Raw genomic sequence first — 13594 nt, forward strand, 5'->3', positions numbered from 1 at the left:
ACTCTACGTAGTATACTATGAGCAATTAGTAAATACAATTGTTTTTGTTTTATATTCAATGAATACTTATTAATAATCTAAAAATCCATATGATGTAATTGAAGCTACTACTAGTACTAGTCCATATTTAAACTTTAAAAAAAATATTATAGAATATCTGAATAAATTTTATTTCATTATGTTTTTTTTTTGAAATATTTCATTATGTTATAATATAATTATAGTAACAAGGAAGCTTAAAAGCTTAATAATTAAAAAAACAAGATAAATATTGATAAATCTCGAACGGTCAAGATTTAAAATGGTCCCCAAACAAGACAAAAATGAACGGTTATAGATCTATCTTCATCTCACCATCCCTTTCAATGCGCACTTAACTCATTCACCAAAACAAACACGTCACCCTGTAAGTATAAGTAATTTTGCTATATCCAGCAAAGCACAACTGAGTCACTTGACACACTCACACTCACCCCCTATTTATACATATCGGTTCTCTTACTTATTGCGGCTTTATTTTCCCCAAATATCTCTCTCCTAAACCCTAATCTCTCTCTCTCTCTCAAACTGTATACATATAGGGAGAGAGATTGTGAGTATAGTTATGGAGGCTCCTCAAGCACGTAAATCGATGCAAAACGAATTCACACTAGCTTCGATTTCTCATCTCTCTTCGTCTTCTTCGCCGCCGAACTTATCTCCGGTCGCTCGGTTCTGCTCCGATTCGGGAGTTTCGGAGCTCCGGTTTGAGCAAGGTCATGAACCGCTTAATTTTAACCTTCACACATCTCAGGTTCGTTCTTTATTTTCTAATTTACTTTATTTATTTATTTTTTTCAATTTGTTGTTTGTGATTTTTAATTTAATAATTTTACTTTTATGTTCTGATGTGAATTTGATTTATGTGTAATGATGGTGCGTTTTCAATGTGGAAGTTTATATTTGTTTTCGATGTTTTCAGCTTTTCAAGTTGGGGCCTATGGAGTCTGTATGCATATCGGAAGGCTCCGAAAGTGGCAAGGAGGTACGACATTGTAGTATATGTGTTGCTTTCCTGGATTATGACTGTGTAATGTTGATTTTCACGTTTCTTTTTGTTTTTAATTGTGCACATATGTGTCTGTCATCTGAAGTGTTATGCAATGAGTTTGTTTTATAGGGAAATAATTAAGTAGCACTGATCGTTGTGTGTCTTTTGTTTACATTTTCCAAATATTGAGCTAATAAAGCTCAAATGGAAACTAATTAGGACTGCTAGGGTATTGGGAGGTGAATTACGGAAAGTTCTCATCGTTAAATGTGATTTAGACATGACTTGTTACCTTCTTTGCTAGTAGTACGTAGCGTCGTATTTTGCTAAAATCATTCAACAGTTGAATTTTAGTGCATTAAAATCTATTAATCTAGCTATACCTCACATACTTAATAATGTATGTACTGTAGAATTTGGTAAAATATGTTATACTCTAGTTAATTAAGATCATCTTGATCAATTAATCAAGTAATTGTGAATGTATTACAGTTTTGTTTTTCTGTCGGTTAACATATTCTTTTGAATCAGCCAATTTATTCTAAGGGGACCACCATTCAGTTCAGAAACGAGGAAGAATCTAGAAGTTTCCATTGTGCATTTGAGCAGGGCAAGAAGGAGGTTGTCGCTCAAGGTCCTAATTTGACATTTAATTGTAATTTGTTTGAAAATGTTCACCGTGTAATTCAATTTTCCTTCTACATATATTTCTCTTTAGTATAAAGCCTCGCAAAATTTTCTTATATATCTGTTTTGTATGAACTTTTGCATTTATTGCATAGCATTGTTGATCTTATCACTTATTTTCGTCTTTCTGCATATTATCTATAGTTAAAACCACTATAGATAGGATACTGAATCCGTACTATTACATCTTGTATCTAAAGAAATTCAATTTATACTATAAGCCAATTAACTAGTAATGAACAATGTTTCAATGATCTTGCCCAATTTTTTACTTTTTTTCCAGGGTCAAATTTACCTAATGGTACAGCATTGGAATCTAAAAGCAAGTTCGATGATAAAATAGAAGCATCTTCCGCAAAAATGTACTTCCATTACTACGGACAACTACTACATCAACAAAATATGATGCAGGACTATGTGAGAACAGGTTATATCACCATACTCTAGTTCTGTCCCTCTTTATATTAACTTTTGAGATGTTTGATGCTCATTTTCCAAGCAGTAATAGAAATAAGCATGTCTCTTTACTTTACATACTTGCACGGTGAAAGTGGAAAATATTTGTTCGTTTCAGGTTCTTATTACGCTGCAGTGATTGAGAATCGTGCTGATTTTGCTGGTCGAGTAGTGGTTGATGTTGGGGCTGGTAGTGGCATTCTGTCATTATTTGCTGCTCAGGTATAAATTTGTTGTAATCATATTCTATTGTGAATTTGAGCAGAAATGTACATGTTCTGTAATCTTAACTATTTCTCTTTTTCTGCGTGTCTTCTATCGGTCTGTATGCCAACAATATTAGGCTGGCGCAAAACATGTTTATGCTGTGGAGGCATCTGAGATGGCGGAATATGCTCGCAAGCTTATCGCTGGAAACCCAATACTGAGCCAAAAAATAACAGTAGGTCGTCAGTTTTCGTACAAGAAACCTAGTTGCTTAGCTTTACAGTATTATCTCATTCTTTGATGGTATTATAGGTCGTCAAGGGTAAGGTTGAAGATGTTGAGTTACCCGAAAAAGTAGATATATTGATATCGGAGCCAATGGGTAAGCCGTGCTTCATCTTTCGTAAGATAAATTTACAAGCATGCTGTATTCATTGCTTCTCTCAACCTGATAAGTCAAGAATTGAAGTTGTTAATCTAGTAGTAAAAAATGATTACAAATTCTTATTGGTGCTTCTAGGGTCGAAATGAGTTAATGATACACCAGACTTGATACCAAGTGAGAGTCGGAAAATTGTTACTTGCCACTAGTGAATACCTCTTTTATGCTCTGCAGTAGAGGTTTTGCAGTCTTACTAAATAGTTTTGGATTGAGGGTATTTATTTTGGCTTTATAGACATTATTCTTTTCTTAATTATGCATTAAGAATTTTAGTTGTGATGAGCGAAAGACAATATAAACACTCTTACGCTCTATTTGGTTAGAAGGAATGGATTGAGGCAGGTCGGAATGAAATGGAAGAATGTGCTCGAAATAATAAGTTAAAGAGAAGGGTGAAAGAGTCCTCTTTCAATGGTGGCTGTTTCTAGGAAAACCTCCTGGCTGTTTCTGAGCCCCTACCTCCTTTATCACTGAGCGTCCATTTAGGGGCCTTGCTGGTGATCCGGGCTATTTCCCTCTCGATGAGGAAGCTTTTACCGCATTGTCTCACTGGCCAACCTTGACCCCTCTTACTTTATTGTAATTTAATTCTGTATGATGAGGTTTGTGAATATGCATGTAAGAAGTAGAGATGAGAATTCATCCCTAGGTTGATGGAATTGAGCTCTATATAAACTTGTACACCTGTTATTCCATTTGACTCTCGCCAAATTTCATGCCAACTAAGCAGAGTGCTATGTTTGTTTGTGAGGATTGTAGTCCTTTCGGAGATCGTGTATTCTGTAAAATTAATATAGACTGTTGGGCATTGTATTGACATGATAACAAATTAATTACTATATTTTATATATTTAGGAAGTTCTGTGAGAGAATTGATTTTTTTTTTTTTTTTTTGCTTTTACAAATGCATTCGCAGATATATGATTGATTATGTAAAGAAGAACCTTTTTCTGATTCTCTTGTTTAAGGTTACCAAGTTTCCAATTGGTAGATCTGTCCTTTGCTAGTAGATACCTATTGCACAAGCCACTTTACTTCTTGTATAGCTAATATTACCTTTTTTTTGTTATAAACATTCACCTCTGTTTCCTGTTATACAAGGATCTATATTCACATCAATAGTAAAAATAAAATTTTAAGGGTGTTTTAATTTGATATCAAAATATGTTGAGAATGTAAAGAAGGTATTAATAATTTTTATCTACATGTAGGCACCTTATTAATCAATGAAAGAATGCTCGAGTCGTATGTGATTGCAAGAGATCGGTTTCTTGTTCCTAATGGAAAAATGTTTCCTACACTGGGGAGGTGAGTTTACTTATAGTTCCTTTTTTACAATGAGGTGTCATCTTTGCAACATATTGACGAGGATCCAAGGCTGTTTATTAGATAATTACATGCAAGAACGAGAAGGCTTTTACTGTTTTTTTTATTTGCAAGACTAAACATTTAGAACAGTCTTCATTTTTACCAAGTGACCGTCGTATTTTCAGTGTTTTTGAACTTATACTTATTCCATTTGTTAAAGATTGCAAGCTTTGGTTGGTTGAATTACTTCTGTTACAAATTATGTTTGATTCACATCAAGTATCACGGTAAAAAAGGTTTATATATTTTGAAGTATAAGGTGTAATCTTTCAAAAACTGTAGCTAAACGCAAAGCACATTGTTGTTTAATGTTATGCTCTCTGTAAAACTGTAGCTAAATGCATAGCACACTGTTGCTTAAATGTTATGCTTGTCTCTGAGGCCTATAATTTTTTTTTGCATGGTTTTGATTTACCTTTAAATATTGTGCAATCAATTGGCAAAATTTAACATCTGCTTCATCTGCAGCTTAAAGTGCATGTGCATCGTCTTGTTAAAGTTTCGTCTTGCCCCTTTTCATGTCATTTCAATTTATCTGATCAAGATATTTCTCTGTATAGAATTGTTTTGTTATTATACAGTGTGTTATGTTGTGATGCACTTCTCTCGTCTTTTGGTATGTTTTTTGCAGTTTTGCTGGTCCTGCAAACATGTGCATCATTGTCATTACCTTTCTCATAATTGTTTTTGCTCTTTTAGAATACACATGGCGCCATTCAGCGACGAATACTTGTACATTGAGATTGCAAATAAGGTGAGCAAATATTTTTAGTTCTAATTTCTGTACAGGTAATTGATTTAAGTTTTTTTTTCTTTGTGTGTGTGTTTATGCATGCTGCTTTGTTGCAGGGATTTTGTTTTTTCTTTATTATAATAATTTGCACACAAGATAGTGGCACCTGTATCGGTGTATTGTATTATCTCATCATACCTCATCAGGATTACATTTGTTAATTGTGAATATAAGAATATGTGTTTGAGCAACTCCACTGGTTGACATCCTTCAAACATTTCCAACTTTGTCACATAAATAAAAATATTACTTTTTTATGATCTTCCACATCATTTTTAGCACCCTTCTTCCATAAAACACTCCATTGTTTGGCAGTTGGCTCCCAAGATGCCAACTTCACTAACTTAACAAAAAAGTGAATAATATAAATATATTAGAGGAATAATACTTTATTCATAAATGGGACCACAAATGAAGTTGGCACCCTACTTAATGGGATGCCAACTTTTGGCACCCCCATGCCACCTCACTTGGCACCTCAATGTCATCCAAACAACTCCAATAGAGAGTGCTAACAAGGGTTTCAAGCCACGTCATGCCACATTGCGTTGGCTCTTGGCACCCATTGTTGGAGTTGCTCTTGGTGTCGAGAGAAATTCGTGTACATTTGAGATTAGATATAAGTTGACATTTGTATAGATAGTTTAGTAACAACCAAATTGGTCCATGCACAAAAAACATCTATAAGTGAATTCACTGTACTAGCAACTTTCTTGACATTTTTTTTTCTGTCATATTTAATTTAGTAATAATGATTTAAAGATCACATGCACTAGCCAAGTATAATTCTCTTATTCTAATATGCTATTCGTCATTTATCAAATTTATTATATCCATTAGTACAATATGTGGCTCTAAATTCTGATCTCATAATAGAAGTCTGAGATTGCTAGTCTTTCTTTCAGGCCCTATTTTGGCAGCAACAAAATTATTATGGGGTTGATTTGACAGCCTTACATGGAACTGCATTTCAGGGATACTTCTCTCAGGTCAATCTTGCTTATGTACATACATATCTATGTGGGTGTGTTTTATTAAACATTATGGATTGCTTGTGGTTTTGTCCAAGAACTAAAAGCATGCCATATTATTATCCTTAAGCTTAAGCTCAAGCAGGCTGTAAGACCCTGATATATTTGGATAAGAAGCCATTGGGAATTCAGTTCTAAATTACCTCTCGGAAAATATTGGAATTTTCTTCAAGTTGTTCCATGAAGCTGTAATATATTGTAAAGAAATAGCTAGATATATTATTAATTACAACCATTAGTGAAACAGGCGGCTCCCTTTTTTAGTGAATAGTTAATATCTATTGATATAGGTCAATATTGATTAATTGTATGAAACTGTGAATTATTGTATTACTTACGTTCCAATTAATTATTTTCCATATAGCCAGTGGTGGATGCTTTTGATCCTAGGCTGCTTGTGGCTCCTGCAATATCCCATGTGATAAACTTTACGACTGTGAAGGTATTGGTCAACTGTTGGATCTATATTTAAGCTTGCTACCACTGTACATATTTCTATTATCCACGAAGGTGCATTTTAAAAATATTGCGGTGTTAGAAAATGTCCTGTAATGTGTTCACATCACCAAGTGGGTTATATATAATATTATACTATATAGTAAAAATTCTGCAGGCTGCAGCCTACAGCCTAAATCGTAAAATCATGTTACTTACCTGTAATCTTTTTTAGTACCTTATGTTCTAATTTCTGAAGGTTGTAGACTAGTACTCTTTGCGTTGTATTGCATGAAAGTTTTCAACTTGCTCAATAGTAGAAATGTTACTAACTTGAAATCATTTCACAGATAACTGCAGTAGAAAATAATGTACCTAAATCGCTGCTCTTTCGAGACAAGTATGATTTTATTTACCTGTCTTCGCATGGCGGAAATGTTGGCTATAAAGGCTGATATATGTAGTCGTTAACAGTAGAGGAGAGCCTTTTTCCTTTTAAAAAATATCATTAAATAATGTCACCTAAACTCTACACTGGATCCACTAGGTCCACTACTTGATCACATGCCCTGCTGTTCGAGTGTTTACTATCCATCACATGTCCTCTTCTCTTCAAGTTTTTTTCATCTCCTTATTTCATACTTCATAATGTTTACAGATTGTTATATGACGGAAATGATTGCAATAGTAGAGAAGTTAGAAGTAGAATAAACTATGGTTGTCTTTTGAAAATTCACATACACGGGGAAAAAAGCTAAAAGTAGCAGTGGTTCGACATGGTTTTTTAGAGCTTTGCAGTGCTCAACGAATGCATATATCTTCATTACTAACTTCCTGTGTTTGACCAGTACTGTTGGAATTATATTACTTGTTTTCATCTTACAGGAGGAAGATTTGTATGAAATTAATGTACCATTAAAGTATACTTCATCCGTGGGTACCAGGATTCACGGATTGGCCTGCTGGTTTGATGTATTGTTTGATGGAAGGTTCTCTACATGATTACTATTTTTTTTCAACATCACTGGACTTTGTAAAGTTGTAATTCCTTACGGAAGTTGAAATGTTTGATCCACAGCACGGTTCAGAGGTGGCTGACCACTGCTCCTGGTGCACCTACAACCCACTGGTACCAACTACGCTGTGTTCTTTCTCAACCACTGTATGTCATGCCAGGACAAGAAATAGTTGGTCATCTTCATATGATTGCTCACAGTGCTCAGAGTTACACAATCAATCTAACTATGTCAGGTTGGTGTTTTCTGTATTGGTGTGATCAAGATACTTGATCTAATCTGATGTGTTATCAAATGTCTCTGATTAGTTAAAATGTGGGGCCCTGGTGCTGAACAAGGAGGAATTCTGCAAACATCCTCTTGCAAGCTTGATCTTAAAGAACCTTACTATCGGATGTCTCAACCGCAAGCCTATTCACTGACACAAGATCAGCAGCCACATCAATTATTGCAAACACAGGTATCTAGTTCTGTCATCATTATCTTATTTTTAGAAAGGTGTTATGGAAAGATTTTTATAGTGACCATAATGGAACTATTTGGATACATGCGTGTTTGTGGATACTCTTGTTTAATTAGATAAAATTTGTCAAAGCATGAGGAATCGAAAAATTTAGGTATGCGCTCAAGATCCAAGTGTACTTTTTGCCGTCGCCAAGGGCTTATCGGCAAAATATAATAAGGTCATCAGTTAATAAAGTTTCTTTGGCAAGTGAATACCTTCACATTCCCAGATCGAACCGCTTTCTACCATGGAAAGCAGGGAAGTTGTAGCATCTTGTGTTTTGGTGTTGAGGACTGTTCTAGATTTTGGTGCTTTTACCTTCCAACTTCTTTTAGTGTTTATCATGTACTTTCTAAACCTTCCTCACTGCAACATGGAGCCCGCGTTATTAATTGTTTTCCCTTGCCAGGACATACAAATACAACAGGATGAAGAAGTATCCGAGTTGATGCAACAAGCGATGAAGGATCCTGTTTCTGTGCTCCATTGATTCGATTTATGGAGTTCAAATCACAAGCTGTGCAATGTTGAGAGTAATTGGATGTCAGTTGGGAGTATCGAGTGCGTGGAGTTTCGCGTTTCCAGATATCCACCAAGTGCTAGCTGTTACTTGTAAATCTTAGTGATTAAACTCTTCAGACTGCCTAATAGGAGCTCAGTGATTCTGTATAAATGCCTCCAAATTTAATCTGATAAAATTATTGGTAGGTCAATATTGTTACTTCTAAGTGATGAATCATTAATAGATTATTAGCGGTGTTTGTTAAATCAACATTTCTCTACACAAAAACGAAAAAAGTTATAGTGTGTGAAAATGCTATGTTCCGGCTCTTTAAGAGGTTGTTTGGTTTGTCATGTTTGGGTATTAGGGGTTCTGTTCACAAACTCATATTGGATGAGAAAAAAGGCAACTTCAAGCCCAGACCTCAAATACCAGAGTCGGGGATTTTTTATATCAAGGGTGCTCATAGCCTCTGGATTGATAGATCAAATATATTTATATAATTTTTATCTCTGTATATACAAAATACAAATACAAGTAATTGGTAAACACCAAACTAAAAATGATTGAAAAATAGTAAAGCAGTTAGTTAATATTTAAAATTAGTCACTCAAAAAAACTAAATATAATAATTCCATCATCCAATTAAACACAGAAATGATAGCTCGATTTGATACAGGTGGTTCGGTTGTTTTTTCCCGGAGAAACTTGGGTGGTTCTGTTTATTCACTCCAGTTGGTCGATTGTGTAAAAAAGGAATGGAAATGTTCGTTTCCAGACTTTAAAAATCGTAACATTTCCGAGCCAACTTGAGACACTGCAAGTCTGCAACCAATGCAAAATCTTCGCATTCGGATTCCTCTCAACCGCAACATCTGTAACCGTAATCTGAACCGCACCTAGTGTTAAGTCACAACTCCAACTTGAACCAGAAGCCAACGAATCCGCCACCTCAGCCATGTGTCCAACATCTGTCAGGTCACGTCGCGAAAAGTAAGGCAAATTAATGTGATTAAGCCAGAGAATACAGGGAATACAGAGAATATGGTCGGGAGGGGAGTGAGAGTAAAGTAAGGCTGTCAAAAAAATTCAAACAATCCCATATTTGTTCGAATAATTCGTATTTGTATTTGAAATAAAGCGGATATTATCCGTATTCGAATCCGAAATCCGTATTCGAATCCGACGATTGCGGATAGGGATACGGAATCCGTATAAATATATTTTATATTTAAATATTTAAATAATTTAAAAATATATTATATTAAATTTATGGTGTGTTTATGTATATATATACATATATATATTAAGGGTTAAGTTCTATGAAAATCACTTTTTTTTGAGACCTTGGAGACCACTTGTGCTGCAAAACATGTTAAGTTTGAAGAAAATTTGTTCAGCTTGCAGAACATATACATTCTACTTATTAAATTTAAATGATCTTCAATAATTTTAATATATTAGTGATATCCGTAAAACATACTTCACCAAATAATATATTTTATAGTATTTTGATTGCAGAACATATCTGGTCTCCAAGGTCTCCGATAAAAATGTGGTCTTCATAGAACTTTCCTCTATATATTAAATATTATATTTATAAAAATTTTATAAATATATAGAAAAAAAATCATTTGAGTTCAACAATTTAAAGATAACGATTATATTGAAAAGAAAAATAAAAGTATTTTTTTGAAAATTAAAATATGATTAAATCACTTTATCTCTTATTTTAATTTTTAAAAATGAATTTTTAATTTTTATTATAATTTTTTCCAAATTTTTTTAAAAAAATTAATATAAAATAAAAAATCTGATTGAAAATCGGATTCGGATCCGGATATCATCCGTATCCGGATAGTATCTGTATCCGGATAGTATCCGTCGAATCTGGATTCAAATATTATTTTTTAAATATTTTCGGATACGAATTTTCGAATTCAGATCCGGATACGAATATAGGCAGATCCGTATCCGAATTATTCTTGTGGCGTGAGATTACTTATTGTGATTCATGAGAATTATTTATGTGTTGTTTGCAAGCCCAAGTGTGTAAAGAAGATAATTGCAAGCTATATTATATTATGTCCAATGTTTAGACAGTAAGAATCCGCAGTAGCTCTTGCTAATATATTCAAAATTTGGTGAATTAATCCGGGTTCGATCCCCGGCTCCTGAATTTTTGTTTTTGTTTTAATAAAAAAAAAATTAACTCCCAAAAATACACTAGTATCTTAAAACACTCTTTTGGCTGGTGCCTGGACAAGGAAAAACACTAACTATGCAAAACTTGTTTACAAAAGCCTGTAGTACCGTACCACTTTAGATGTTCAAAATATAAAAATTAATGCAGACACCAATCACAGCAAAATGCATATGAACACTTGCAGAACTTAAGGTTTATCAAGTAGATGACATTAAGTTCATAACCAAGGAACAGCAGTGGTTGAATTATGTCGCAAGATGTAGCAGTAGCACAAACCAGACTACGGAACAAAGGAAATCACCAAACTTGACCGACTTGATGCATATCATTCATTCACATAGCAAATAAGAGAATACAGATTTTTACATGTCTCTAACAAAAAGGTTACTTGTATATCATTCATCATAACATCATAACAATATATCAACCATATAACAAAAGGTGAACGCTAGCCATGTACAGACCCGATGTTATAATCGATGTAACTAAAATAGGGTGATTAGCCAATAATATTGTTTATCACCTCCAAAAGAACCTATAATTGATGTAGCAAATATGGGGTGATTAGTAGATATTGTTCGTCACCTCAAAAAGAGCCAATTCCAAGATAAAACAGCTCCTTAATAGTCTTTACCAACACTAGCAAAGAATTTTGCTGAAGATGCTGCGCACAATAGAAAGAAGAATCGCCAAAGGCATATGAAGCTGCTCTGAACTGGAAATTCTGACTGAGACCTCACTTTTCTTGTTTAATCCAGCACACATCATCAATTCCGTGTTCCGTCCTACCAAGACTGATCCTTTCCAAAATGTAGCTTCCACTTTACATTGGTCAGCAGAGAACTTAAGCTGATCACAAGACTGCAGCAGAACAGATAAAGAGCGGGGAAGGGGTGGTGAAGGGACAAGGAAGTCAAACGGCGTATTAACATTCAATGTTTTGTAAGCTTTAATGGTGGACTTTAGTTCAGATAAAATCTTCACCGAGTAGCATAAAAGCAGTAGTTGGGGTTTCCATGCTTCGCCATTGGGAAGCAAAACTTGTTCATTTCTACTCTTTTTCCACCAACCCTGGTTTTCAACAAGGCATACTGGATTCACCGCATCTTCATTAATCATATTCTGCTCACCAATGGCGTGACTGATCAATTTCTGAATAACATGCGATCGTAATGCAACATACTTCTCATAGTCTATAGGTTCTTCGGAAGGTCCATCGGGGGGAGTAGAAGCAGCATGAGTGAGAGTGATAATAGTTTTGTGCCATAATGACGAACCAAGGGACCTGGTAATCGACCTTAACAACGGCAAATCACTATGGTCTTGGCTTAGCATGTCCAACCTATCAACATAAATGACAACATCTGGAGGATAATTGTTCATGAATCTTTGGATAGACTTCAAAATTTTCTTGTTTAGGGATTGATCTTTCAGAGAAGTACCAAGGCCAGGTGTGTCCAAAACCCTTAGTTTAATCCCATCAACTGTTCCCACTATCTCTTTCACAAATGTCCTAGCAGGTTCAAACGGGTCAGTTATGATTTTTTCTTCGCCAAAAATTGAGTTGATAGTTGCACTTTTCCCAACTCCAGATTTTCCAATAATCAAGATGTTCAAAGAGATGTCCAAGTCTTTTTTATCATTTGCTTCAAATTCTATGGTTTCCATTTTGGCAGTTTCTTGACTGAACCCTGGTCTGGATGACTTCCCTTTAGCAAGGTCCAGCAAGTATAGAACCTGAGCAGCTACAGAATTCTCAGTAGACAAGCCTAGCCTCCGCACAAGTCTCAAATATTTTGCTTTTATCTGTTGCACATCAAGCTTATTTATTTCTTCTTCAGCTAAGATTTTCTTCTGGTCCATTTCTCCAAGAGTTGAAACAATTAAATGGTCTGATTGAGAAGTCAGTTTTGCAGAGCTGATGCTGGAGTCAAGATCAACAGAGTTCTCAAGAGGTAAAAGCCCTGAATCATCAGAAAATGTAATTGCAACACTGTTAACAGTTTCAGAACTTCTTGCAACATCCGGAAGCCCTGAAAATGATGTAGAATCAAGTAATACTTCTTTTCCACTTTCCTCAGCTAGGCCAACATCCTCATCTAGACATGTAACAAAATGTTCATTAATCGATTTTGGATGAGATGTCAATTCTAGTTCCATTTCACATGGAATGTTCTCCAATCTGTTGGATTCTCCCAACTTTAAACCCTCCACGTAATCTTCCTCCCCTTGTGTTTCTGAAACATTTTCATCCTCTACCCTTTTTACAACATCTGTTCCCAATTCTGTTAAATCAACAAAGTCCGTGGAGTCAACAACTTTGTATGTTTCTAGATGAGAAGTATCTATAGGAAAATATTTAGCAGAATTCGATTCATCAATTCCATCATCTTCAGTTTGACCACCTTCCACTCCCTTTCCCTTGAAACTATCAATTGCAGTTCCTCCTTTAGTTGTAGAAGTACACACTGCAAAAGCAATATGACCCTTATCCATACTATCTGTGTGATATAGTTCAGCCACCTGTTCCATATTTTCAAGTCCATCAATTTCTTCAACTGAATAGTCTGCAATCTCATCCATTGTTGAACTACCTGATATTAATGAGACTTCACTCTCCACTACAGATGTAGCTTTTGCATCACCTCCAATATGAGAGCCCTCGTCTTTAACCAAATCACCTAAGTTGTCATTCTTAAGAGAATCACTTTCAACTATACTCATCCCCTCATCACCACCTAAAAATGCATTCAGATGTTTGGACGGAACCAGACCCTTCAAAACCTCAGATTCTAAAACAGAATTGAACTGCAACTCGTCTTCGTCTATATCTCCATCTCCAACTCCAAAGACCTGACCTTTCAGGGTGCTAAGCTTCTCTAAAGTCTCAAGAACGTCTTCCTCAAACCCATTCCC

At 35.0% G+C, this 13594-nt stretch overlaps 1 protein-coding gene across 1 annotated transcript; it reads left to right on the forward strand.

Annotated features, from left to right (window-relative positions):
* Positions 1–436: 436 nt before the first annotated feature.
* On the forward strand, positions 437–8825 carry LOC141677411 (putative histone-arginine methyltransferase 1.3). The gene is made up of 15 exons (XM_074483338.1): positions 437–793; positions 962–1024; positions 1562–1664; positions 2001–2144; positions 2292–2395; positions 2517–2615; positions 2693–2762; positions 4034–4130; positions 4890–4944; positions 5889–5972; positions 6379–6456; positions 7335–7438; positions 7528–7700; positions 7774–7925; positions 8380–8825. The coding sequence occupies exons 1-15, from the start codon at positions 605–607 to the stop codon at positions 8458–8460; spliced, it is 1596 nt and encodes a 531-aa protein (XP_074339439.1). The 5' UTR covers positions 437–604; the 3' UTR covers positions 8461–8825.
* Positions 8826–13594: the final 4769 nt, after the last annotated feature.

The sequence above is a fragment of the Apium graveolens genome, chromosome 8 (genome assembly GCF_009905375.1).
Source record: "Apium graveolens cultivar Ventura chromosome 8, ASM990537v1, whole genome shotgun sequence".
Taxonomy (NCBI): Eukaryota; Viridiplantae; Streptophyta; class Magnoliopsida; order Apiales; family Apiaceae; genus Apium; species Apium graveolens.